Source organism: Petromyzon marinus, chromosome 21, assembly GCF_048934315.1.
Source record: "Petromyzon marinus isolate PM22_M1 ecotype Great Lakes invasive population chromosome 21, UKy_Petmar_22M1.pri1.0, whole genome shotgun sequence".
NCBI classification, from domain to species: domain Eukaryota; kingdom Metazoa; phylum Chordata; class Hyperoartia; order Petromyzontiformes; family Petromyzontidae; genus Petromyzon; species Petromyzon marinus.
In genome coordinates this window covers 11,707,196-11,734,058 of record NC_133687.1, presented here as the reverse complement: position 1 = coordinate 11,734,058, position 26,863 = coordinate 11,707,196, and the positions used below count along the sequence as shown (strand labels likewise).

Here is a 26,863-nt window from a genome sequence, read left to right as displayed (position 1 = left end):
TAATTTCTGGAAAAATGTATTCAACATCGCCTTGCCAGGCACGCCGAATGTGATTGTGTGTGGACCGGTGGTTACTATAAAAAAAAAACTGCGTTACGAACCCGCCCTGCCGAGTTCGATTCTGAACCCGGCAAGCCGAGTTCCATTCTGGATCACGGCCAACACCAATTACGATTATCTAAATCGGTACTGGGCCTCCCCTAGGTCCACTCAGCCGCAAATGAGTACCTCGTGCGATGTGTAAACATCGCCACGAGGGCGTGGTGCTGGCCACCCACCCCCTCGTGTGCCGTTCTGGCCTTCATATGAGCTCGCGAACAGCACCTGGCCCAACAGTCTGTGAAGGCTGTAAGGGAGATCTTTGTCTTTTTTGGAGCGGTGGTGCAGTGGTTAGCACACTGTGTAATGCACCATGGCGTTGTGGGATGTAATTAGCATGAATGACGCTATCTACAATGACATTATTATTATATGGCAGCAGAGGAGAAGGATCAACTTCTCACTGCGATGTATTAAACAATACACTGCAATTACGTGACCCGTACGAATCAACGCACCTCCGATTAGCACGGTTTGGCTACGTACGGTGCGAAAGAAAATGCAACATACAACGTAGGAGGATTTTTTTTCCCCCCCCTTTAATCTTACATCTGGCTTTTTGTGCACCGGGCATATAAGGTACTCATAAATGATTAACGAGTAATTTCAGTAATTTATTAAACCTATCATTCCCAATACAGTGGGTTCATTGCAGGTTGCCGTGACTTCTGCCGGGCTAGATTCCAGTTATGGTTTTCTCTATTAATAACATCACACACGACGTTAATTCATTACTTTGGCCTCATACACCCCATGATTTATGGCCAATGCGGTTAAGGGTTTGAGGGCCGCAATAATGGACGGGATTTGTATTGGATGTGATGCGCGTGCGTGTGGCGTGCGTGTTTACTCCAGGAAATTCGAGAAGCAGTGGCGCGGTGGTTACCACACTGCCCTTCGAACCCGGCCACCCGAGTTCTGTCAACATCCGTGACGGAACATCTCAACCTGTCCTTGGCCTCCTCTGGATCGACTGAGCTGTTCGCGGAGCGCCGAACTGCTGCGGTGTGTAAACAGCAGCGTTAGGGAGACAAAGGCGGCCGGGCGTGGTGTTGGCCTACCCACCCCCTTGAGTCTGTGAAATACTGTTCAGCAGATCTTTGTCTTTGCAGCTGGAAATATCTTTAGACTACAAGAGATAACGATGAGCGGTGGTGCAGTGAAGAATCCACGTGACCACGGGGAGAGAGACACGCAAACTCCAAATATGCAGGAAGTCAGGGGCGGGATCGAACCTACGACCTCTTGCATACCAGGCGAGGGAGTTAACATCTCGCCTCCGCGACGTACTCTCATCGCGTCCCAGCAGCAGACCTCGACATTGGCATTTAGCTCATAAACATATTTGCCAACGCAGAAGTATCGCCAATATAACGCGTCTCTGGCATTATTCAAAGCGAGGTTGCCTCCACGTATTGGACTGTCTTGGGCTGGTTGATTTCGATCGATCAGTTGATTGGTTCGATTTTCCGCCGCTTTTAAGTGTCACCATGTTGCCAAGTGGAACCGTAAAATACCCCCAAGTACTCCCACGGACAGCGTCAATGGGTGCTCCCTGAGTTACAGTGGCACGAACGTCATCTTTCATCTCACTCGTGGTGTCTCGGGGCGGCGGCGGGGGGAGAGCCTCCGTTACTTTCCTGATGGCGATCGGGGCAAGGAGAGGTATTCATAAAGGTATTAAATACGCTCAGGCCACGAAAGTTATTCTTAATACGCTTGCTTACCCCCCTGCATGCGAGAAACATCACGGAGTCTCCGGACCCCATTCATCAGGAGGGTCCTGCAAGTTTTTTCATTTTTCTCACAGCGGAGGGCAAGGTTGCTATTCGTCATCCCAATTGAGGAATTTACAGCTATTACTCTCTGGTTCTTTCGGTAAAGTCACGTAGATAAAAAAATATAAGAAAATCAACTACGACGTTTCGGTCGCAACACAAGCGTCCGTCTTCAGGTGAGAAAAAGACGGAGGCTTGTGTTGCGACCAAAACGTCTTTGTTTTATTTTCTTATTTTTTTCTTCTATCTACGTGACTTTACTGAAAGAATCAGAGAGTATGGATTCCTGCAGTCACGAAAGTTTCAAATCATGATTAATTTACAGCTATTTGTTTATTTTTTTCCCCCAGCATTTGAATGTTTGGCAAACACACCGGTGACATTGTGTGGTGTTGTTTTAGCGATTTGAGGACACCGGTAAACCCAGAGGAAACCCACGTTCCAGAACAGGGGGAGAGAATACAAACAGGGGGAGAGAATACAAACAGGGGGAGAGAGTACAAACAGGGGGAGAGAGTACAAACAGGGGGAGAGAGTACAAACAGGGGGAGAGAGAATACAAACAGGGGGAGAGAGTACAAACAGGGCGAGAGAGTACAAACAGGGGGAGAGAGTACAAACAGGGGGAGAGAGTACAAACAGGGAGAGAGTACAAACAGGGGGAGAGAGTACAAACAGGGGGAGATAATACAAACAGGGGAGAGAGTACAAACAGGGGGAGAGAGTACAAACAGGGAGAGAGAGTACAAACAGGGGGAGAGAGTACAAACAGGGGGAGAGAGTACAAACAGGGGAGAGAGTACAAACAGGGGAGAGAGTACTAACAGGGCGAGAGAGTACAAACAGGGGAGAGAGTACTAACAGGGCGAGAGAGTACAAACAGGGGAGAGAGTACAAACAGGGGGAGAGAGTACAAACAGGGGAGAGAGTACAAACAGGGGAGAGAGTACAAACAGGGGGAGAGAGAATACAAACAGGGGGAGAGAGTACAAACAGGGGGAGAGAGTACAAACAGGGGAGAGAGTACAAACAGGAGGAGAGAGTACAAACAGGGGGAGAGAATACAAACAGGGGGAGAGAATACAAACAGGGGGAGAGACTACAAACAGGGGGAGAGAGTACAAACAGGGGGAGAGAATACAAACAGGGGGAGAGAGAGTACAAACAGGGGGAGAGAGAGTACAAACAGGGGGAGAGAGTACAAACAGGGGAGAGACTACAAACAGGGGGGGAGTACAAACGGGGAGAGAATACAAACAGGGGGAGAGAGTACAAACAGGGGAGAGAGTACAAACAGGGGAGAGAGTATACAAACAGGGGAAGAGAGTACAAACAGGGAGAGAGTACAAACAGGGGAGAGAGAGTACAAACAGGGGGAGAGAGTACAAACAGGGGGAGAGAGTACAAACAGGGGGAGAGAGAGTACAAACAGGGGGAGAGAGTACAAACAGGGAGAGAGAGTACAAACAGGGGGAGAGAGTACAAACAGGGGGAGAGAGTACAAACAGGGAGAGAGTACAAACAGGGGGAGAGAGTACAAACAGGGGAGAGAGTACAAACAGGGAGAGAGAGAGTACAAACAGGGGGAGAGAGTACAAACAGGGGAGAGAGTACAAACAGGGAGAGAGAGTACAAACAGGGGAGAGACTACAAACAGGGGGAGAGAATACAAACAGGGGAGAGAGTACAAACAGGGGAGAGACTACAAACAGGGGGAGAGAATACAAACAGGGAGAGAGTACAAACAGGGGAGAGAGAGTACAAACAGGGGAGAGAGTACAAACAGGGGAGAGAGTACAAACAGGGGAGAGACTACAAACAGGGGAGAGAGTACAAACAGGGGAGAGAGTATACAAACAGGGGGAGAGAGTACAAACAGGGGAGAGAGTACAAACAGGGGAGAGAGTACTAACAGGGCGAGAGAGTACAAACAGGGGAGAGAGTACAAACAGGGGAGAGAGAGTACAAACAGGGAGAGAGTACAAACAGGGGGAGAGAGTACAAACAGGGGGAGAGATAATACAAACAGGGAGAGAGAGTACAAGCAGGGGGAGAGAGAGTACAAACAGGGGGAGAGAGTACAAACAGGGCGAGAGTACAAACAGGGGAGAGAGTACAAACAGGGAGAGAGAGTACAAACAGGGGGAGAGAATACAAACAGGGGAGAGAGTACAAACAGGGGGAGAGAGTACAAACAGGGGGAGAGAGTACAAACAGGGGGAGAGAGTACAAACAGGGGAGAGAGAATACAAACAGGAGAGAGAGAGTACAAACAGGGGGAGAGAGAGTACAAACAGGGGAGAGAGAGTACAAACAGGGGGAGAGAGAATACAAACTGGGGGAGAGAGTACAAACAGGGGGAGAGAGAGTACAAACAGGGGGAGAGAGTACAAACAGGGGGAGAGAGAATACAAACTGGGGGAGAGAGTACAAACAGGGGGAGAGAGTACAAACAGGGGAGAGACTACAAACAGGGGAAGAGAATACAAACAGGGGAGAGAGTACAAACAGGGGAGAGACTACAAACAGGGGGAGAGAGTACAAACAGAGGGAGAGAGTACAAACAGAGGGAGAGAGTACAAACAGGGGAGAGAGTACAAACAGGGGAGAGAGTACAAACAGGGGGAGAGTACAAACAGGGGGAGAGAGAGTACAAACAGGGGGAGAGTACAAACAGGGGGAGAGAATACAAACAGGGGGGGAGAGTACAAACAGGGGAGAGAGTACAAACAGGGGGAGAGAGCACACACAGGGGGAGAGAATACAAACAGGTGGAGAGTACAAACAGGGGAGAGAGTACAAACAGGGGGAGAGAGTACAAACAGGGGGAGAGAGTACAAACAGGGGAGAGAGTACAAACAGGGGGAGAGAGTACAAACAGGGGGAGAGAATACAAACAGGTGGAGAGTACAAACAGGGGAGAGAGTACAAACAGGGAGAGAGTACAAACAGGGGGAGAGTACAAACAGGGGGAGAGAGTACAAACAGGGGGAGAGAATACAAACAGGGGGAGAGATAATACAAACAGGGAGAGAGAGAGTACAAACAGGGGGAGAGAGTACAAACAGGGGAGAGAGTACAAACAGGGGGAGAGAGTACAAACAGGGGGAGAGAGTACAAACAGGGGAGAGAGTACAAACAGGGGGAGAGAGTACAAGCAGGGGAGAGAGTACAAACAGGGGGAGAGAGTACAAACAGGGGGAGAGAGAGTACAAACAGGGAGAGAGAGTACAAACAGGGGGAGAGAGAATACAAACAGGGGGAGAGAGTACAAACAGGGGAGAGAGTACAAACAGGGGGAGAGAGAGTACAAACAGGGGGAGAGAATACAAACAGAGGGAGAGAGTACAAACAGGGGAGAGAGTACAAACAGGGGAGAGAGTACAAACAGGGGAGAGAGTACAAACAGGGGGAGAGAGAATACAAACAGGGGGAGAGAGTACAAACAGGGGGAGAGAGTACAAACAGGGGAGAGAGTACAAACAGGAGGAGAGAGTACAAACAGGGGGAGAGAATACAAACAGGGGGAGAGAATACAAACAGGGGGAGAGACTACAAACAGGGGGAGAGAGTACAAACAGGGGGAGAGAATACAAACAGGGGGAGAGAGAGTACAAACAGGGGGAGAGAGAGTACAAACAGGGGGAGAGAGTACAAACAGGGGAGAGACTACAAACAGGGGGGGAGTACAAACGGGGAGAGAATACAAACAGGGGGAGAGAGTACAAACAGGGGAGAGAGTACAAACAGGGGAGAGAGTATACAAACAGGGGAAGAGAGTACAAACAGGGAGAGAGTACAAACAGGGGAGAGAGAGTACAAACAGGGGGAGAGAGTACAAACAGGGGGAGAGAGTACAAACAGGGGGAGAGAGAGTACAAACAGGGGGAGAGAGTACAAACAGGGAGAGAGAGTACAAACAGGGGGAGAGAGTACAAACAGGGGGAGAGAGTACAAACAGGGAGAGAGTACAAACAGGGGGAGAGAGTACAAACAGGGGAGAGAGTACAAACAGGGAGAGAGAGAGTACAAACAGGGGGAGAGAGTACAAACAGGGGAGAGAGTACAAACAGGGAGAGAGAGTACAAACAGGGGAGAGACTACAAACAGGGGGAGAGAATACAAACAGGGGAGAGAGTACAAACAGGGGAGAGACTACAAACAGGGGGAGAGAATACAAACAGGGAAAGAGTACAAACAGGGGAGAGAGAGTACAAACAGGGGAGAGAGTACAAACAGGGGAGAGAGTACAAACAGGGGAGAGACTACAAACAGGGGAGAGAGTACAAACAGGGGAGAGAGTATACAAACAGGGGGAGAGAGTACAAACAGGGGAGAGAGTACAAACAGGGGAGAGAGTACTAACAGGGCGAGAGAGTACAAACAGGGGAGAGAGTACAAACAGGGGAGAGAGAGTACAAACAGGGAGAGAGTACAAACAGGGGGAGAGAGTACAAACAGGGGGAGAGATAATACAAACAGGGAGAGAGAGTACAAGCAGGGGGAGAGAGAGTACAAACAGGGGGAGAGAGTACAAACAGGGCGAGAGTACAAACAGGGGAGAGAGTACAAACAGGGAGAGAGAGTACAAACAGGGGGAGAGAATACAAACAGGGGAGAGAGTACAAACAGGGGGAGAGAGTACAAACAGGGGGAGAGAGTACAAACAGGGGGAGAGAGTACAAACAGGGGAGAGAGAATACAAACAGGAGAGAGAGAGTACAAACAGGGGGAGAGAGAGTACAAACAGGGGAGAGAGAGTACAAACAGGGGGAGAGAGAATACAAACTGGGGGAGAGAGTACAAACAGGGGGAGAGAGAGTACAAACAGGGGGAGAGAGTACAAACAGGGGGAGAGAGAATACAAACTGGGGGAGAGAGTACAAACAGGGGGAGAGAGTACAAACAGGGGAGAGACTACAAACAGGGGAAGAGAATACAAACAGGGGAGAGAGTACAAACAGGGGAGAGACTACAAACAGGGGGAGAGAGTACAAACAGAGGGAGAGAGTACAAACAGAGGGAGAGAGTACAAACAGGGGAGAGAGTACAAACAGGGGAGAGAGTACAAACAGGGGGAGAGTACAAACAGGGGGAGAGAGAGTACAAACAGGGGGAGAGTACAAACAGGAGGAGAGAATACAAACAGGGGGGGAGAGTACAAACAGGGGAGAGAGTACAAACAGGGGGAGAGAGCACAAACAGGGGGAGAGAATACAAACAGGTGGAGAGTACAAACAGGGGAGAGAGTACAAACAGGGGGAGAGAGTACAAACAGGGGGAGAGAGTACAAACAGGGGAGAGAGTACAAACAGGGGGAGAGAGTACAAACAGGGGGAGAGAATACAAACAGGTGGAGAGTACAAACAGGGGAGAGAGTACAAACAGGGAGAGAGTACAAACAGGGGGAGAGTACAAACAGGGGGAGAGAGTACAAACAGGGGGAGAGAATACAAACAGGGGGAGAGATAATACAAACAGGGAGAGAGAGAGTACAAACAGGGGGAGAGAGTACAAACAGGGGAGAGAGTACAAACAGGGGGAGAGAGTACAAACAGGGGGAGAGAGTACAAACAGGGGAGAGAGTACAAACAGGGGGAGAGAGTACAAGCAGGGGAGAGAGTACAAACAGGGGGAGAGAGTACAAACAGGGGGAGAGAGAGTACAAACAGGGAGAGAGAGTACAAACAGGGGGAGAGAGAATACAAACAGGGGGAGAGAGTACAAACAGGGGAGAGAGTACAAACAGGGGGAGAGAGAGTACAAACAGGGGGAGAGAATACAAACAGAGGGAGAGAGTACAAACAGGGGAGAGAGTACAAACAGGGGGAGAGAGTACAAACAGGGGGAGAGAGTACAAGCAGGGGAGAGAGTACAAACAGGGGGAGAGAGTACAAACAGGGGAGAGAGTACAAACAGGGGGAGAGAGTACAAACAGGGGGAGAGAGTACAAGCAGGGGAGAGAGTACAAACAGGAGGAGAGAGTACAAACAGGGGGAGAGAGAAGGGGAGAGAGTACAAACAGGAGGAGAGAGTACAAACAGGGGGAGAGAGAATACAAACAGGGGGAGAGAGTACAAACAGGGGAGAGAGTACAAACAGGGGGAGAGAGAGTACAAACAGGGAGAGAGAATACAAACAGGGGAGAGAGTACAAACAGGGCGAGAGAGTACAAACAGGGGGAGAGTACAAACAGGGGGAGAGAGTACAAACAGGGGGAGAGTACAAACAGGGAGAGACTACAAACAGGGGGAGAGAATACAAACAGGGGGAGAGAATACAAACAGGGAGAGAGAGTACAAACAGGGGAGAGTACAAACAGGGAGAGAATACAAACAGGGAGAGAATACAAACAGGGGGAGAGAGTACAAACAGGGGGAGAGAGTACAAACAGGGAGAGAGTACAAACAGGGAGAGAGTACAAACAGGGAGAGAGAGTACAAACAGGGGGAGAGAATACAAACAGGGGGAGAGAGAATACAAACAGGGGGAGAGAGTACAAACAGGGAGAGAGAGTACAAACAGGGGGAGAGTACAAACAGGGGGAGAGAGTACAAACAGGGAGAGAGTACAAACAGGGAGAGAGAGTACAAACAGGGGGAGAGAATACAAACAGGGGGAGAGAGAAGACAAACAGGGAGAGAGAGTACAAACAGGGGGAGATAATACAAACAGGGGGAGAGAGTACAAACAGGGGGAGAGAGAATACAAACAGGGGGAGAGAGTACAAACAGGGGGAGAGAGTACAAACAGGGAGAGAGTACAAACAGGGAGAGAGTACAAACAGGGAGAGAGTACAAACAGGGAGAGAGAGTACAAACAGGGGGAGAGAGTACAAACAGCGGGAGAGAGTACAAACAGGGGAGAGAGAGTACAAACAGGGGAGAGAGTACAAACAGGGGAGAGAGTACAAACAGGGGGAGAGAGAATACAAACAGGGGGAGAGAGTACAAACAGGGGGAGAGAATACAAACAGGGGGAGAGTACAAACAGGGAGAGAGAGTACAAACAGGGGGAGAGAGTACAAACAGGGAGAGAGAATACAAACAGGGGAGAGAATACAAACAGGGGGAGAGTACAAACAGGGGGAGAGAGTACAAACAGGGGGAGAGATAATCCAAACAGGGAGAGAGAGAGTACAAACTCCGCACGGGTAAGGCGCTCGAGTCGGGGAATGTAAATGCAGCGGCGAGACTTCTCTCGTTAAGACGGGGGCCGCGTTAAGCCAGACAAATGTGATCGTCTCGTGTAGAGCTACAAGGCGTGATTAAGACGCGCCACTAAAGTCTTGGCCGTGCTCCCATTGGAGGCCCCCCCTCTCCCCCTCAATGCTGCACACGCGCGCGCGTCCCAACCCTAGCGCGGCCGCCCTTGTCCAATCGCCTCTACAACGCCACCACCACCACTACCACCACCACTAGCACCACCACCACTACCACCACCACTACCACCACCACCACTACCACCACCACTACCACCACCACTACCACCACCACTACCACCACTATCACCACTACCACCACCACTACCACCACCACCACTACCACCACTACCACCACCACTACCACCACCACTACCACTACCACCACTACCACCACTACCACCACCACTACCACCACCACTACCACTACCACCACTACCACCACCACTACCACTACCACCACTACCACTACCACCACTACCACCTCTACCACCACCACCACTACCACCACTACCACTACCACCACTACCACTACCACCACTACCACCACCACTACCACCACCACTACCACCACCACTACCACCACCACTACCACTACCACCACTACTACCACCACTACCACCACTACCACCACTACCACCACCACTACCACCACCACTACCACCACTACCACCACTACCACTACCACCACCACTACCACCACCACTACCACCACTACCACCACTACCACTACCACCACTACCACCACCACTACCACCACTACCACCACCACCACCACTACCACCACCACCACTACCACCACCACCACTACCACCACTACCACCACCACCACCACTACCACCACCACTACCACTACCACCACCACCCTCACCACCACCACTACCACCACCACTACCACCACCACCACTACCACCACCACTACCACCACCACCCATCTGCCATCTCCTCTTCCCAAGCTCCCAAGTTGCCCCCACTCCGAACCCTTCCCCCGTCGGAATTAATTTCAGCGCAGGAAGATCGGTGGAGTGCGCAGTAGCACCAGTGCCGGATTAAGCTAATTCGGGGCCTGTAGCATGATGTTATAAAGGGGCCCTACATTTAAAAAAAAACACACTTAAATATTAAAACACGCAATATGTTTTACTTGCACGGTAAAGTAATTGTATTTTTCCATTTGCTACACAGCCAGATAATGCGACAAATCGCTAACCTTAAACACCCGGTCGTTCATACAATTTGAAAGCAGTGTAGTACTATAGTAGTAGAGCGAGTGCAGAATCACTGAAGCGGAATTGATATCTTGAAAGCATTTAGCGCGGGGCCCTTGAAAGTGCGAGGCCCGTAGCTACTACACATGTAGTAGTAGCTACTACACATGTAGTAGCTACTTCTACACATGTAGTAGCTACTACTACACGTGTAGAAGTAGCTACTACTACTACACGTGTAGTAGCTACTACTACTACACGTGTAGTAGCTACTACTACACATGTAGTAGTAGCTACTACACATGGAGCTACTTTTTTGCTACGAGGATAATCCGGCACTAAGTGGCACGAATCTCTGCGCTCCCGCCGCCACCGCCGCTGTTATCAGCTCAGCATTATTAGCTTGGAGGTTAATTATCGCGTAATTCACACGAGTGATTCATTGTTATTGTTTATATTTATACGTGCGTTACAGATAAATTTGATGTTGTTAAACAGAAACCCGGGTCTCCACTGGAATAGTATCGCAGAAAAAAAAATTAAAGTTATAAAAAAAACATTTCAATTATTACCTTAATAGGATATCTGTAATATTGATTTTCAATTGTGCTTTCTTAAATATATGCCATTGTTGTTGTGAGAGCGATATCTAAGCCTGTGTTCTCCGGTTGCCTGGGTGAAGAGTGGTGGAGCTATGTCCATACCCAGAGTGAGAATATGTATTTACTCTAGAGGAATCCGATGAGCTACAAAGCTCTATTTTTCACAGACGTCCAGTAAGTGTCTCTCCGTGGTGCAGACGTCGCTTTTCGGAAGCCCCACTCGCCGTCTCCCGGCCACATTCACAAGGCGAACTACGAGCACGGGCAATGCCATCGGTAATATCCACACCTTTAGACGCAACAAATACAATGAGATAACTAAAAAAAGTTAACACCTCGCCGAAGAAGAAAAACAAAAACCTCCTGATATCCGCGGCAGCTGTAGTGTCCGCGAAAACTCCCAATGATCCGCGGCGCTGTTCTTCCGATGAATTATCCACGAGTTTCCTCCTCCGCGCGGATAAAGTAACGTGTAACAGTTGCGCTATCGCCGCATAGCGTTCGCTCCTCGCTCTCGCGAGACAGAGGAGAGGACGACTCGGGGAGAGAGAGAAAGAGAAAGTGGGGAGAGAAAGAGAGAGTGGGGAGAGAGAGAAAGAGTGACTGGGGAGAGAAAGAGAGAGTGGGGAGAGAAGAGAGTGGGGAGAGAGAGAAAGAGAGAGTGGGGAGAGAGAGAAAGAGTGGGGAGAGAGAGAAAGAGAGAGTGGGGAGAGAGAGAAAGAGAGAGTGGGGAGAGAGAGAAAGAGAAAGTGGGGAGAGAGAGAAAGAGAGAGTGGGGAGAGAGAGAAAGAGAGAGTGGGGAGAGAAAGAGAGAGTGGGGAAAGAGAGAAAGAGAGAGTGGGGAGAGAGAGAAAGAGAGAGTGGAGAGAGAGGACGACCCAGAGGCGCCCGGAGGAGGTACGGCAGGCAAGGGGCAAGAAGGCGGCAGCGGCAGCCACGTGATGAACCCAGCGGCAGCCACGTGATGAACCCAGCGCTAGCCACGTGATGAACCCAGCGCTAGCCACGTGATGAACCCAGCGCTAGCCACGTGATGAACCCAGCGCTAGCCACGTGATGAACCCAGCGCTAGCCACGTGATGAACCCAGCGCTAGCCACGTGATGAACCCAGCGGCAGCCACGTGATGAACCCAGCGCTAGCCGCGTGATGAACCCAGCGCTAGCCACGTGATGAACCCAGCGCTAGCCCACGTGATGAACCCAGCGCTAGCCACGTGATGAACCCAGCGCTAGCCACGTGATGAACCCAGCGGCAGCCACGTGATGAACCCAGCGCTAGCCACGTGATGAACCCAGCGCTAGCCACGTGATGAACCCAGCGCTAGCCACGTGATGAACCCAGCGCTAGCCACGTGATGAACCCAGCGCTAGCCACGTGATGAACCCAGCGGCAGCCACGTGATGAACCCAGCGCTAGCCACGTGATGAACCCAGCGCTAGCCACGTGATGAACCCAGCGCTAGCCACGTGATGAACCCAGCGCTAGCCACGTGATGAACCCAGCGCTAGCCACGCGATGAACCCAGCGGCAGCCACGTGATGAACCCAGCGCTAGCCACGTGATGAACCCAGCGCTAGCCACGTGATGAACCCAGCGCTAGCCACGTGATGAACCCAGCGCTAGCCACGTGATGAACCCAGCGCTAGCCACGTGATGAACCCAGCGCTAGCCACGTGATGAACCCAGCGCTGGCCACGTGATGAACCCAGCGCTAGCCCACGCGATGAACCCAGCGCTAGTCACGTGATGAACCCAGTGCTAGCCACGTGATGAACCCAGCGCTAGTCACGTGATGAACCCAGCGCTAGTCACGTGATGAACCCAGCGCTAGCCACGTGATGAACCCAGCGCTACCAACAATTTGCCCGAGCTCCGCACTCCTCTGCACATTAAGGTGTTTTGTCGGACAATTAAAAGGTTTGCATAAGTGTAATGAATTCGCGGATGGCCCTGCGCACGACGTCTGCGATACGGCTCCCACCCGTATCGCAGCGTATGAGTTTGCGTTTTAAGTATTCGAGGGTCATCCATTTACAGACACCCCCACTCGTTTACCAAAAGACACCTCGTTCACTTTCTTGCGAGGAGTCTGCTTCAATACGCGCCTCCGAGAAAGCGCACGCGCCCAATGGCCAACGGGGCTCCTCCACCACCACCACTAAACCACCCGTCGATGACCGTGTCGAGTTATGTTGTTGTTCACTGCACCACCACCAGCACCACCACCAAACTATTTGATTTTGATAACATTGCGAACTTTGGGGAAGACGTGTTTTACGCATCTTGAGTCGCGTCGTATTTCAGTGACGGAAAGTTATTTTTGACCGATACGGGTCAAGGGGCCATCGGGTCCCCCCCGTACGCTGCACGCTCACGATCGATTGCCACGGCTCCCCCTAGTGGCTTGCGGCAGGGAGTGAGGCGCCCCAGGCTGACTCGACTCTTGTGTGCGTGACACCACCCGGTCCTCCTCACTGACACGTTAGACCAGCTAACAGACGGACGATTTTGTGTTTTATCTTGTATGTCGACTTGAACAGATTCTGTGTGGATGTGTTTTTATCTCCATTGATACTAATAATAATGTATCTTTTTTTTTTACATGTAAAAACCCGCCCCGATTACATTTTCAATTTCAAACAGCGCACATTGGTGTGTGTGTGTGTGTCTAATGTACATATGCGGACACAGCACTAATCGTACGGAATGATACAGTAAAACCAGGAATTACAGTGCATAGCAGTGGTTCCTAACCCGGGGTGCACGAACTCCCTGTGGGGTGTGAGATGCCCCTTTCTGTGGGGTGCGAGATGCCCCTTTCTGGGGGGGTGCGATATGCCCCTTTCTGTGGGGGTGCGAGATGCCCCTTTCTGTGGGGGTGCGAGATGCCCCTTTCTGGGGGGGTGCGAGATGCCCCTTTCTGGGGGGTGTGAGATGCCTCTTTCTGGGGGGTGGGAGATGCCCCTTTCTGGGGGGTGGGAGATGCCCCTTTCTGGGGGGTGTGAGATGCCCCTTTCTGGGGGGTGGGAGATGCCCCTTTCTGGGGGGTGGGAGATGCCCCTTTCTGGGGGGGTGTGAGATGCCCCTTTCTGGGGGGTGGGAGATGCCCCTTTCTGGGGGGGGGGTGGGAGATGCCCCTTTCTGGGGGGTGTGAGATACCCCTTTCTGGGGGGGGGTGGGAGATGCCCCTTTCTGGGGGGTGCGAGATGCCTCTTTCTGGGGGGGGGGGGGGTGCGAGACGTGGGCAGATTTATTTTTTAGAAGGCAAAAAATAATCGAAAACACAAATGAAGCCACGGGCACGTAAGTGCCAACTTGTTTCATCAAACTCTATGTATTTATTAACAATTATATATATCAAACAAAAATTACGATTGGGAAACGTAAAGGATGCAAGGGTGGGTGCAGTAAAAAGTTAAGAACCGCTGGTGCAGAGCGTAGAAAAGCGTAGAATCGTGACGGTAGTCGAACGGAACACACATTACATCATACTGTCATTGTAAATGTACAAGGGAAAAAATCTGTAACTATATACAGCATAGTTGGATTACTAGGCCCGGCCCTAGGACCACAGCGGTGGTTTGTTGAGTGTTGCTCCACGTCCGGTTGGATTGTAATGGTGCACTTAAAATCCAGGCTGGGGGGAGGGGGAAAAACAACCCCCTACTTAGCTATCCGGGGTCGGATGAGATCGGGCGCGTTCTGGCTGACTTGGTCAATGATGGACGTGAATACATTTCTATGGCTTGACTTTGTTTAAGCGATTCATGATCGGGATTAATGCAAGCGAAGGAGTTGAATTGCCGTGATGATGATGATGATTTATCAACTTCAAGTCAGTGAAATCACAGGTTGTGTGTAATTGGATTGTCTTCGTCCCCCCCCCTCCATCCTGCCTGCCTAAAATAAAATTTGAACTAAGTACCGTACTTCTTAAAGATGCTTAATGGGGAAATAAAACTCAGCACTCGACGTTATTACAGCATTAACTTGTTGAAAGGTGTCTTGACAATAACCAACCAACGGTTGTCAGATAAGTATTTAAAATATATGTACACTTTAAGTGACTTAAATAGTCAAAAGACTCAGCCATATGCTTAACTGCCAATACGTGAGAAAAAAATAAAAGCGTCTGTCCACACAAAGCCACACATTGCGACCACATGAACGCGGATCTTTCGGTGTTGCCAGTCTTCACAAACGTCGTTCACCGCACCGATTACAATTATCTTTACTTTCCAAAGATTACGACCGTACTCCCAGTGCGAATAACGCAGAACAGAGGCCCAGCATTCGGATGTCCGTGCGTGGAACCCGCGAGCGAGTTTGCTTTCAGTGTGGTAAGAAACTGGAACGCAGGGTTTGGGAAATAGACCGCCATGCATACAAGATGATAATAATACACACCCTTTTGGTTCAATTCGGCAAAGTCACGTATGTAAAAAATAAACAAACAACAAAAATCACGACGTTTCGGCCACAACACAAGTGGCCTTCATCAGGTGAAGGGACCAACCTGTCCAGAGGACAGCGTTGGAGTGAAGAAAGTCAAGCGCAGGTCGCCTCCTTTAAGCTGTGAGTGAGTAAAACAGAAGAAAAAAAAACGCCTTGTGGCCGAAACGTCGTGATTTTATTTTTTTACCTACGTGACTTTACCGAATAGAGCCAAAGAGTATGGAACCTTGCAGTCACGAAAGCTTCAAATCTGGAAAAGATGATAATAACCTTTGAAAGTTCGTAGGAGAAAATCCTGCAGCTCTGCTTGTCGTACTGCCACTGTTTGTCATCTTCAAGGTCTCTGCACCACCTCGCCCCCCCCCCCGCCCCCCAACGGAGGGGTAAGTGTGGGTCCATAAATGACGTCACGCGATTTTGGACGATTTTTGACCCATCCCGCCTTCGTCACACTGCGTCACAAAAAGTCAGATCCCCCATCAAATATGACGTCACAACAAAACATGCTTCAAATCGCTTTAAAATATTGTCATTGTAGTGCGTATTTAATGTGGCGCTGCACTCTGATGTTGTAGTAGAAAACATTTATTAAAAAGTCTATTTAATTAAGTAGAACGTGTTGTCTACATTTATTTAAAGTTGCGCATTTTTACGTGACGTCATATTTCTCAAACCCCCCCCCTCCATCCCCCCAATCGTCACACATCGTCACAAATGTCTGACCCTCTTTCCCCTCCCCCCCAGGTGCGTGACGTCATTTATGGGCGGCCCCTTAAGGCTAGTTTTTTTTGTATATATATTTAAAAACAAAAATGCATATTTAACGAGATTTGCCTACAGCCGAGCTAAAAGTGCTCTGATAGCGCGTTGTCTTTGCCCTGTTCGCCTTGGTGGCGTTGTTCTCTGACCTGACACGGGTGCTGAGACTGGGCCACAAAGAAGGCTGCTGCTGCTGCTGCCTCTCGTGTAGGCCAACAAAAAAGGTTTTGCTGTTTGAACATCTCAACAGCTCGTGTTTTTCTTCTTGCTCCTTTCGGTAAAGTCACGCGGAAGGGAAACAATAAAATAATACAAATAATAAAACAATAAAATTCTCACGACGTTTCGACTGCAAACACAAGCAGTCGTCGTCAGGTGTGAAAACCAACGGCAAGAAATTTTTCAAATTTTCCTGCTGTAGTTTTTACACCTGACGATGACTGCTTGTCGTGAGAATTTTATTGTTTTAGATTTTTATTATTTTATTGTTTCCCTTCTACGTGACTTTACCGAAAGAACCAAGAATATGAATCCCTGCAGTCACGAAAGCCTTAAATGAAAACCTCCTGTTTCATTGCCAAAAAGGGTATAAAATCTATTCTCATTTTTCATACTTTGATGCTGCCAAAAAGGGTCCCATCCTATAGCCAAAACGTCCAATTGCCAATCACAATGCCGATTGTTTTGTTTTGTTTTTTTGCCGCAGATAAGCCCGAGTCTCAAGACCTATTCCAAGAGGATCCTGCCCACATTTGGGGACGCTTGGCCGTGAATTCCCGTGAGCGACGAGGGCTTCGCTTCGTGGCGCTCGAGGTGGAACCGGAGACCCGGACAACGAGAGAAGCCGGCAAACTCGCCATCTCCTGGCCATCACACCTCGCAGCGCCCCTCGACCTACGACACCTGGCAAGGCCCGGTGGCGATGGGCCACCGCGGACGCGATGAGGCAGAGATTTAGCTCGGCAATGCACGTGAAGTCACGGGCAAAGGTTACGATGGAGGGAGGGGGGGGTTCTGTCGATTTCCTCGGTGACGCGGTTGTTTTTTGCAACGGTTTCAGTTGTTTTGGCTCTGATGTCTATTTGGTTGATTTCACGCCAATGTCTGTTTCCTCCATTGTCATACCTGAGTTCATTATTGTTATTGCTTTTTTTTTACACAAATTGCGCCGATGCCCTATTCTCCCCACCCCCCAACCTCCAATATGTGCAGATACTACTGCCTCTATTGTATGTCGGGTGTGTAGGCATATGTACCTACAAAATACATTTATTTTTGGTGGGGGGAGGGATTGACAATGTTTTGAAACCTGTTGGATGAACTTTTTACCCCCACATCTAGTGGGGAGGGGGGGGTGTGACCACTTTCTATAACATTTTTGATTCAGGCCTTCTGAAAGGCTCTTATTATTTAGTTGACGGACAAATGGAACGCCGGGCTTTTAAAATAAGATGTTGGTAACGCAGCTCAGCCCTACTTGCTTAATGAAGACCTCTATCCTGGCCTCTGGAGTACTCGCACCGGTTAAACGAAATCAACTTAAAACGCGCGGTTGTATTTCCAGCGCGAACTGTTCGTGATTTTAATTGAACGCGCCGTTAAATCTCGCACAGTGTCGCTAAACCGGAGGCGCTCATTAGGGTTAATGGTCCGCACTCGCTCAAGACGCGCGCACCAAAAACACAGTTTTAATAACACACGTTCCACCCACGCACGTGCAGCGATACAATTTAATTGAAACGTGCCCACACTGCTCGCTTTTCGGCTTCCTGTGGTTCAACGCACAGCAGCGGCGCGACAGCAGCGTGTCATGAACGAGGAGCTCTCGTTACCGACCCCGCGCAAGAACCCGCTGGGGTTCGACCCCTGACCCAGGAATCAAACAGCGGTCAGCCCTGAGGCGGCTGCGGAACCGGGCATCGCAGGTGCGGTCACCACCTCCCACTCCTGCGTCATCATCATCGAAGGACATGATGAAGAGTCCGTAGTGTTACTGCTGCTGTCAAAAGAGCATGGGTCACGTGGATCCACACTGCCCCCAAAGCATGGGTCACGTGGTCCCACACGGCCCCGCACCACTGATTCAGAGCATGGGTCAAGTGGTCCCACGCTGCCCCCCCCCGCCACTGATTCACAAAGCATGGGTCACGTGGTCCCACACTGCTCACCCCCATACCACTGACTCACAGAGTATGGGTCACGTGGTCCCACACTGCTCACCCCCATACCACTGACTCACAGAGTATGGGTCACGTGGTCCCACACTGCTCACCCCCATACCACTGACTCACAGAGTATGGGTCACGTGGTCCCACACTGCTCACCCCCATACCACTGACTCACAGAGTATGGGTCACGTGGTCCCACACTGCTCACCCCCATACCACTGACTCACAGAGTATGGGTCACGTGGTCCCACACTGCTCACCCCCATACCACTGACTCACAGAGCATGGGTCACGTGGTGCCACACTTCCGACACCCATACCACTGACTCACAGAGCATGGGTCACGTGGTGCCACACTGCCGACACCCATACCACTGACTCACAGAGCATGGGTCACGTGGTGCCACACTGCCGACCCCCATACCACTGACTCACAGAGCATGGGTCACGTGGTGCCACACTGCTGACCCCCATACCACTGACTCACAAAGCATGGGTCACGTGGTGCCACACCGAGGGCAGTGTCACCAATGATCCACGCAGCCTCCACAGAGGCCACTGGAATGGCTCGACAACCTCGGCGCCCAACACAGGTAACGTCACAAACGTCACCTTGCCAATACGAAAGAAGACGGATCGTTGAACGTTGACTTTACATTTTATATGCAAGACACCACACATCGATTGTTTCTTCTAATGACACACGGGGACTGGATGCAATATTTTCAACCGCGGAAAGGAAAGTTTGCGGTCCTGCCAATTGCTCGCTCCACAACCATACTGGTCGGATGTGTGTTGGAAGAGAAGAGGGGGTGGTGAGTACTCACACTTTGCCCCACCACACTCAAGCAGAAAGTTGATTTAAATGCATTCGCACCGAACGAACGATGAAACAAGACGATACAAATATACTTGAAAAATTATCATTAACCTCGCTAAGCGATAACCCATTTCGTGAAACAAAACAAAAAAAAAAGTACACCACAACACGGCATGGCGTGGGCTTGATGGAACATGGAGTGGTGTGTTCACAACCGTGACCCGGCGTGGAGCATTCATGACGGAACGCGGAGTGGGGTTCGTCACAACCCGGCGTGGAGCGTGCACTGTGCGCGGCACTGCAACGAGAAGCGGTGTTTGCAGTTGACGATGCCAAGCCTAAAAGATCCCCTCCCCTCTAGAACCCAATTAGTGCAGCTAAGTTGCTTGCAGTGACGGATACAATTTATTATTTGCGGGCGTCGTGTGTGGCTACCCTCGTGGTGGCTCGTGGGCCGCAGGGTTCCAGTCCCTTGCCACGTGGAGGCGGTCCCTCTGTGCGTGCGTCACTGAGGAGTGGGGACTGGAGCGGTGGCACAGTAGGCCACCAACACCAGTGACGAATATGTAGCGAGCCTGGTCCCAGGTGTCCCCTAGGTCGACTCAGCCTCAAATGAGTAGCCGGTGCACCGTGTAAACATCGCCACTGGGCGAGACGAAGGGAGGGGGGGGGGGCGTGGCTTCCCCGGCCACACCAATCCCTCGTGTGCCGTGTCGGCCTTTGCGGGTGCTACCCCGCGAACTGCACTTGCTCCTGCAGTCTGTTAAGGCTTGGGGGCCACTTTTGCCAGAAGCTCCGCGCGCTGCGAGGCTGCCATGGCCGGTCGCGTGCACGTGGCCAGCAGGCAGCCACGCTCGATATTTTGAGGTCCGCATCATCCTCCCGTCGACGAGGGCGACGCGAACGGCGGTCGGTGTGACGGAGCCGCTGAGTTACGCAGTAGCGCGAGGACAGCAGCAGCAGCTGCAGCAGCAGCAGCAGCAGCTTCGTAGACAGTGGTTGTGTCGACTTAATGCCACCGTGGCACAGGAGTCGAAATCGTCTCGACTACGTGTGGTCCGGGCCTCGTGCACCCCGTGACCAGAGATTACCCAGGGTTCCCAGGGGGGCACCCTCAGGGGGTAGGGGGGCACCCTCAGGGGGTAGGGGGTCACGTGGGCGATGGCCCCGCCCCCCACCTTGAGCCCCCAATGTAATATTTTATTATTATTATTTATCAGAATGAATACACTCAATTGTTTTTTTTATGAATGTAGGACCCTGATCATGAAAATTCGTAGCACGCCCCCCCCCCCCTTACACCTTCCTCCCTGGGAGGTTTCAAAATCCACGTCTGAGAAGTTATTTTGTGATCGGTGAGAAAGTAGGGGGCAAACTTGGTCAGATCGTGACTCCAATCTACCCAGCCAGCACCGGGAGCTGCCCACTCGTGGTAAGAGCCCCCCCCGCCCGGTCCCCAGTACCACTGCACCGCCCCCACCACCACCACTGCCCCCACCACCGCCCCACCACCACCACTGCCCCCACCACCGCTACCACCACTGCCACCGCAGTAGAGACCGGTGAGACGAAGCGGCCTCACCGTTCGCCCCCTCGCTGAGACCGGCTGGCATTGGCGCTCTTGGCGTGTCGGCCATCTACCCAGGAACCCAACAATGACCGGGAAGAGCGCTGAGCAGAGGCGGTGGTGGGGTGGGGCGGGGGGGGGGGGCACACACCCCCAACATCTGCAGCGTGTCTGTGGCCCTAGTAGTTAGTGGGCACGGACAGAGACAGAAGGACAGAGACGGACGGACAGAGACAAAGGGACAAGGCGAGAGGCATGAGGAGAGACCGCCGTGAGAGCTGGCGGGCCCAGCTGGTGTTCCGTGGCGCTGCGGTTGGGCTTTCGTTTCTCCGTCCCTCCCGCAGCTCAGGTGCAGATGCGCTGGAAGACGAAGTGGTAGTCGGTGAAGGTTGCCTCGGCCTGCCCCCCGCTCGTGTCGCAGTCTGCCAGGCCCTGCGGGGGGGGGGGGGGGCGGTGCCACGTGGGTGACGCCTCTGAGCTCTTCCGCTGGTCCGCCATCGCCGGGCCGTGGAGGGGGATTTCCGCGACACCGACCGAGGGACCGAGTGGCCGATCTGATCGGCCGGCTTCGCTCTCGAGCTCAGCAAGCTGGCCGTTGAGTCGACGGTAATAATAATAATATATATTTTTTTTGGGAGGGGGGGGGAGGGGTTAGATCGCGGAAACATGAACGTGTCGTTATAAAGCCACCACCACCGGATAAATAAGTTCAGTCAGAAGCTTGCCGGGGCGCACAACTCCCGTTTACAGCCCTGCAGAGCCGGTGGTGGAAGTTCAGTACCCCTATCGCAGGGACGCGGTTACGATAACAAGAACGCGCGTCTTTACATCGTAGCGTCGTTCACGCAAACTGCATCGCACCTGCCGCTGATTGCCGTGTCCTGGCCAATTAACGACGGCCGTTGATGAGTGTCGGAGGGAACTGGAGCACCCCGGAGGAACACGCATGTGCGGGGGCAACGCTCTGTCCCCGTACAGATGGCACAGACGCAGACGAGTCCCCAGTTGACTGTACCGCCCTCTGACGAGCCGGGGTTTGGCACCTCAACGACCCGTAACGGCGAAGGGAGTTTCACGACATCCGTGCGCGGTGATCCGCCAACCCCCTCGCCGCTGCCCCCACGGTGCTGGATTACAGGCAGCCGCGTGCAGCGTGGCCACCACCGCCACTCCTGCCCGGCTGTCTATCCATAACAACCCCTCCAAACGCTGCCGTCCGGAAGACGAATGCGTTCTCCTTGAGAATTGGGCCAGCGCGAGGAGCCACTCACCACCACGACGATCCTGAAGTGGTAAGTGCTCCGGTAGAAGGGCGCTACGAGCAGGTCCCAGGTGTGCTGGTAGCCCTGGACACGCGCGCCACAGACATCACCACAGAGTTGGGGCCGTTATCATCGTTGTTGTTGTTATTGTTATGATATCAACTCGTGGCGCCGGGCCAACCCGCCGCACTGCATCCGCTCCTCGCTCTAATACGGCGAGGGAGAGAGAGGGGACGACTCAGAGAGAGAGGGCGACTCAGAGAGAGAGAGGACGACTCAGAGAGAGAGAGGGTGACTCAGAGAGAGAGAGGACGACTCAGAGAGAGAGAGGGTGACTCAGAGAGAGAGAGGACGACTCAGAGAGAGAGGGCGACTCAGAGAGAGAGGGCGACTCAGAGAGAGAGAGGACGACTCAGAGAGAGAGAGAGGGCGACTCAGAGAGAGAGGACGACTCAGAGAGAGAGAGGACGACTCAGAGAGAGGGGTGACTCAGAGAGAGAGAGGACGACTCAGAGAGAGAGGGGTGACTCAGAGAGAGAGAACGACTCAGAGAGAGAGAGGACGACTCAGAGAGAGAGAGGGCGACTCAGAGAGAGAGGACGACCCAGAGAGAGAGGACGACTCAGAGAGAAAGAGAGAGGGCGACTCAGAGAGAAAGAGAGAGGACGACTCAGAGAGAAAGAGAGAGGGAGACTCAGAGAGAGAGAGAGAGAGAGGACGACTCAGAGAGAGAGAGGACGACTCAGAGAAAGAGGGTAACTCAGAGAGAGAGAGGACGACTCAGAGAGAAAGAGAGAGGGCGACTCAGAGAGAGAGGACGACTCAGAGAGAGAGAGGACGACTCAGAGAGAGGACGACTCGGAGAGAGAGGGTGACTCAGAGAGAGGGGTGACTCAGAGAGAGAGAGGACGACTCAGAGAGAGGACCTCTCAGAGAGAGAGGGTGACTCAGAGAGAGAGGACGACTCAGAGAGAGAGAGGACGACTCAGAGAGAGGACGACTCAGAGAGAGAGAGGACGACTCAGAGAGAGGATGACTCAGAGAGGGGACGACTCAGAGAGAGAGGACGACTCAGAGAGAGGACGTCTCAGAGAGAGAGAGGGCGACTCAGAGAGAGAGAGAGGGCGACTCAGAGAGAGGACGACTCAGAGAGAGGACGACTCAGAGAGAGGACGACTCAGAGAGAGAGGACGACTCAGAGAGAGAGAGAGGACGACTCAGAGAGAGAGGGCGACTCAGAGAGAGTGGACGACTCAGAGAGAGAGAGAAGACGACTCAGAGAGAGAGAGGACGACTCAGAGAGAGAGGACGACTCAGAGAGAGGACGACTCAGAGAGAAAGAGAGGGCGACTCAGAGAGAGAGAGGACGACTCAGAGAGAGGGGGCGACTCAGAGAGAGAGGGGACGACTCAGAGAGAGGACGACTCAGAGAGAGAGGACGACTCAGAGAGAGAGAGGACGACTCAGAGAGAGAGGACGACTCAGAGAGAGAGTGAGAGGACGACTCAGAGAGAGGACGACTCAGAGAGAGAGAGGGCGACTCAGAGAGAGAGAGGACGACTCAGAGAGAGGGGGCGACTCAGAGAGAGAGAGGGCGACTCAGAGAGAGGACGATTCAGAGAGAGAGAGGGCGACTCAGAGAGAGAGGACGACTCAGAGAGAGGGGGCGACTCAGAGAGAGAGGGCGACTCAGAGAGAGGACGACTCAGAGAGAGAGAGGACGACTCAGAGAGAGAGGACGACTCAGAGAGAGGACGACTCAGAGAGAGAGGGCGACTCAGAGAGAGAGAGGGCGACTCAGAGAGAGAGAGGACGACTCAGAGAGAGAGAGGACGACTCAGAGAGAGGACGACTCAGAGAGAGAGAGGACGACTCAGAGAGAGAGAGGACGACTCAGAGAGAGGACGACTCAGAGAGAGAGAGGGCGACTCAGAGAGAGAGAGGGCGACTCAGAGAGAGAGGACGACTCAGTGAGAGAGAGAGGACGACTCAGAGAGAGGACGACTCAGAGAGAGAGAAGACGACTCAGAGAGAGAGGACGACTCAGAGAGAGGACGACTCAGAGAGAGAGAGAGAGAGGGCGACTCAGAGAGAGAGAGGACGACTCAGAGAGAGGACGACTCAGAGAGAGAGAGGGTGACTCAGAGAGAGAGAGGGGTGACTCTGAGGCGCCAGGAGGAGGAGCCGCAGGCGAGGAGCGGTAAGGGAGCCACGCAGTGAAGAGCCGGCGGCAGCGACTGCCCAAGCTCTGCAGCACCTCTATACGTCAAGATGTTATCGGACAACAGTTAACGGGTGTTTACATGTGGGAGGAAACCGGCGCACCTGGGGCAAAAAACCCACGTGCGTGAGGGGGAAACACTCTATCCCGTAGAGACGGAACAGGGGGCGTCCACATATTTTCTGCGCCGTCTTCTCCTGGTGAGCCAGGGGCTACGGTAAAGTCACGTGGATAGGTTCAATTTATAGAAAATAAAATAAACAAAGAAAAGCGGCGACGTTTCGATCACAATGCAAGCGATCGTCATCAGGAGGAGAAAAGAGGGGTAAAACGGCCGAAGGCAGGCTGTTTTAAGAGGTTTAAAATGGGCGTAGCCCAAGGTCATGAACGTCACTAGCCCCGCCCACTTCGTTTATGACTCGCAATCCAGGGGTCGCCGGTTCGAGTCCATCTCTGCCCTTGCACCAGTCTAATGAATGGGATCCTAACCACGCTTAGTCGAGCGGCTGGCGGCTAAGGGAGTCTCACAACATCTGCGCGGTGATCCACCAACCCCTCGCTGCTGCCTGCACAGCGCTGGATCACATTAGCCATGTGCAGCAGCACAGCAGCAGCAGCAGCGTAGCCACCACCGCCCAGAGGAAGGCCTTGCTGTGTCTCAGGACCCTCTTTCAGGGGGGGTCCGGCTTGGCTTTTGCGGTAGCTGCCGCGTGTTAAGCAATTAGCGGCGTCATATTCTATGGGTCTCTCGGTAAAGTCACGTAGATAGGTTCAAAGAAAACAACAAAAAAGAGGCCTTTTTTTCCCCTCCTGATGACGGCCGCTTGCGTTGCGATCGAAACGTCGTAGGTTTTTTCGTTCTTTTCTTTGGAACCGATCTACGTGACTTTACCCAAAGGCCCACGCAGTCACGAAAGCTCTAAGTCAAGAATTAGCGGTGTCATTTAACAAAATTTGGCGAGTTTGGACCGCGCGACGCCCGGCACGCGACGCCCGGCCCTCCTGCGGACTGCGCCAGAGGCGGCGCGGAGCGCGGCCGTGGTGGTGTATTGAACGGTGAACGCGCAGGGCGCGGTGTTAACCAGGGCGGCCCGCGCGACTCGGGCCGCGAAGCTCGGCAACGTCGAGCGGCCCGACCGCGCTACCCCCCCCCCCCCACCCCCCCCCCACCCCACCCCCCCCCACCACCACCCCCCCACCCCCGTTACCTGCGTGCTTCGCAGCAGCTCAGGCTGAGGCACGTTGGCGAGGCAGGGCGCGGTCTGCTCCGCGTCACACATGTACATCAGCAGCGGCTCCGACGTGCTGCGCGCACACAGGCAAAGGTCCCCCGCGTAGCCTTCACCGGGACCGCTTTCGGGGGCAGGCGCCGCTGGCGAGCGGCGGCGGAGAGACTCAGAAGGCCGGCACGGCACACGAGGGGGGGGGGGGGCGACGGTACCGTGCCCGGCCGCCATTGTACCCCCCGGTTCCGACGATAATGACGCACCGCACGAAGACGACTTGGGGCAGGCACAGGACCGGTTCGGATATTCGTCATTGTTATTGGTCGTTGAGCGGGGAATCGAACTCGGGTCGACGGGTTCATAGCAAGAGTGTTGTGTCGTTGCGTTGGTTATTGTTGCTAGAATTGTGAGGGTGAAATTATTGTGTTGTTATTGTGTTGATTGTTGTTGGTTGTGGTTGTTGACGTGAGCCCATACTTGAGCTCCAGTCTGATGAGCTGGTCGGGCGGGGTTTCGCCACTGATGGGAATCACCATGGTGTAGTTGCCCTTCCTGTTACGCACACGCACGTACACACACACATCGGTGTTACCAGCAGCAAGAAAAACTCAACAACGAGACGCACAGATGACTGGGCACGGTTTCCTCTCCATATGTCCACATCAACATAACATGAAGCTGTAGCCCCATCGGGCCCATTGGCCTTTCGAGACAGAGCTACATCAACCAGCAGCTGCCAGTGAGCGAGGCGGTGAGCGAGGAGGTGAGTGAGGAGGTGAGCGAAGAGGTGAGTGAGGCTGTGAACGAGGTGAGCGAGGAGGTGAGCGAGGCTGTGAACGAGGTGAGCGAGGAGGTGAGCGAGGAGGTGAGCGAGGAGGTGAGCGAGGAAGTGAGTGAGGCAGTAAGCTCACCCGCACGGTGCCCCAGCGACACAGTAGTCGGTGTCGATAGTCAGCTGACTCTCCAGGATCTGAATACTCCGGGCTCTGGTGTCAGTCCCTGCACAATGACCACCATCACCACCATCACCACCATCACCATCATCGTCAGCATCTTCACCATCGTAAGCATCATCAGAATCACCGTCAGCATCGTCACCATCATCAGCATCATCTATATCGTCAGCATTGTCACCATGGTCAGCATCATCAGCATTATGGTCAGCATCGTCACCATCGTCACCATCATCGTCACCCATCATCACCGTCACCATCATCGTCACCCATCATCACCGTCAATATCGTCAGCATCATCACCATCGTCAGCACCATCTGGATCATCGTCACCATCGTCAGCATCATCGTCAGCATCATCAACATCGTCAGCATCATCACCATCGTCACCATCATCGTCACCCATCATCACCGTCAATATCGTCAGCATCATCGTCACCATCGTCATCGTCACCATCGTCAGCATCATCACCATCATCACCATCGTCAGCATCATCACCGTCAATATCGTCAACATCGTTACCATCGTCAGCATCATCACC

The 26,863-nt window shown here is 52.6% G+C and overlaps 1 protein-coding gene and 1 long non-coding RNA gene across 5 annotated transcripts in view; one reads left to right on the top strand and one right to left on the bottom strand.

Annotated features, from left to right (window-relative positions):
• The first annotated feature begins 709 nt into the window (after positions 1 to 709).
• On the top strand, positions 710 to 17,608 carry LOC116944410 (uncharacterized). The gene is made up of 2 exons (XR_004403096.2): positions 710 to 1,104; positions 16,811 to 17,608. It is a non-coding gene; the product is annotated as an uncharacterized LOC116944410 (long non-coding RNA).
• The window catches only part of MYRF (myelin regulatory factor), an 89,937-nt gene continuing 79,228 nt past the window's right edge, over positions 16,155 to 26,863 (bottom strand). For all 4 annotated transcript variants that reach the window (XM_032957925.2, XM_032957924.2, XM_076068579.1 and 1 more), the window contains 5 exons: positions 26,280 to 26,367; positions 25,846 to 25,920; positions 25,351 to 25,447; positions 21,931 to 22,005; positions 16,155 to 21,091 (listed from right to left, as the gene is read on the bottom strand). In XM_032957925.2, the coding sequence (XP_032813816.2) occupies positions 21,005 to 21,091; positions 21,931 to 22,005; positions 25,351 to 25,447; positions 25,846 to 25,920; positions 26,280 to 26,367 (422 nt within the window). In that variant the 3' untranslated portion in view covers positions 16,155 to 21,004. The remainder of the gene's footprint in view (positions 21,092 to 21,930; positions 22,006 to 25,350; positions 25,448 to 25,845; positions 25,921 to 26,279; positions 26,368 to 26,863) is intronic.